The sequence below is a fragment of the Suillus subalutaceus genome (genome assembly GCF_016647625.1).
Source record: "Suillus subalutaceus strain FC151 chromosome Unknown DFJ58scaffold_849, whole genome shotgun sequence".
In the NCBI taxonomy this organism is placed as follows: domain Eukaryota; kingdom Fungi; phylum Basidiomycota; class Agaricomycetes; order Boletales; family Suillaceae; genus Suillus; species Suillus subalutaceus.
Window position 1 is genome coordinate 2,130 of NW_024541098.1, and position 1,374 is coordinate 3,503.

A 1,374-nucleotide genomic window follows, 5' to 3' on the forward strand; every position below is an offset into this window, starting at 1 on the left:
AGGTGAGTGATGTGCAATGACAGGGGGAATATATACAGTGACAGACATGATATTAGAATGACACCAGGTTGGGTGCTCTGACAGATCATCTCAACAATAATATCTAGATAAATGCCAATATTAGATAAGGGTTTATATGGCCGGACTATTTTGGATCACATCAGTAAAACCTCGAGTCTATTTTCTGCCATTATGCCACTTTGCCCGCCTTGACACTGGCGCCAAGGCGTGAAAATTAATAAAAGGAGTGATACCTTGATCTTTCTGAAAATTTTCAAAGGCGCCAAAGCGTCTTCAATTGATTTAAACCATGCAAAGGAGAAAAAATACGGATCAAGAAGAGTCTTAAAATTCAAATGGCAAACAAGTAGCTATATACAAAGTAAGTCAAAATGCAATCTCAAAGGCATGATGGTCAGCATATTTATTGACATAGTAAGTCTGAAATACGTCATAGGAATGATAAAACTTGAGCTCCTGCGGCAGGAATTCTGTGCCATACACAGGAATAAGATGGGCAGCACGATAGATAGCATCAATGTGAATGACGGCATGCTCCAGGGTATTGTTTGCTCTATATTCTGGACAAACTATCCACATTCCTGTGTCCTTGTCTGTGGTGTCGCCGACTTTTTTGAACTAACAGATCACAGCGCAGGGATACACTTCGCCCCAGTACTGGAATGAAAAAATGTGCAAACATGTGCAACTTCGAGGCCTCGCATGCAGCACATAGGTGAGATGGAGTGCTCGTCTAGGCGCAATCAAAAGTATTATTGGTGACGTGAGTGTGGCACCCGGTGGACATAATCATCGACCAATAAGCACATACTGATTGGTTACACCACACCAACCCCTCTGCATCAGGCATTGCTGGTGATGAACGCCTCCTTGGCAAACCTCACCCTTCAAACGCCACTGAAAGGTGACCCTAATATTAATGATGACTGGGCTGGGGTGTTGATATATTGGCGCCAAAGGCCACGGAAACTTGGAGACAATTATAGATACATGCTGTAGATGATGATCTTCGGTCTCACGATAGGACTTGGATAAATTAACGGAGGTAGATAACATTAAGTTGGTTGTTGAGGATTTTGACTACTTTAGTCTGAAGATGTGCCGACAATCAAGGATACACAGCAACATGCGCTGTGGCAGAAGTTGGTTTGCGGGGAATTGCGGAATCGTGGGATTGATATCCAAATTAGGCAATGAAAGCTCTCCTTTGATCTTGGAGAGAAGGCAGCTGCTGCCACTGTTGTTGCTGTTGCTGCTGCGCGTTGTCTTGATAACCGAGGGTCTTATTTAAATATGTGTAAGAATGTAATGACACCACAATTACACTTGATAAGACTTCTTGCCAGTCCTCGA

General features: G+C 43.1%; 1 protein-coding gene across 1 annotated transcript; it reads right to left on the reverse strand.

Annotated features, from left to right (window-relative positions):
• Positions 1-387: 387 nt before the first annotated feature.
• On the reverse strand, positions 388-699 carry DFJ58DRAFT_673674 (uncharacterized protein; the record flags this gene model as incomplete). The annotated part of the gene is made up of 2 exons (XM_041383073.1): positions 388-614; positions 645-699. Coding segments are annotated over 2 exons (282 nt in total), but the record flags the coding sequence as incomplete, so codon positions are not given.
• Positions 700-1,374: the final 675 nt, after the last annotated feature.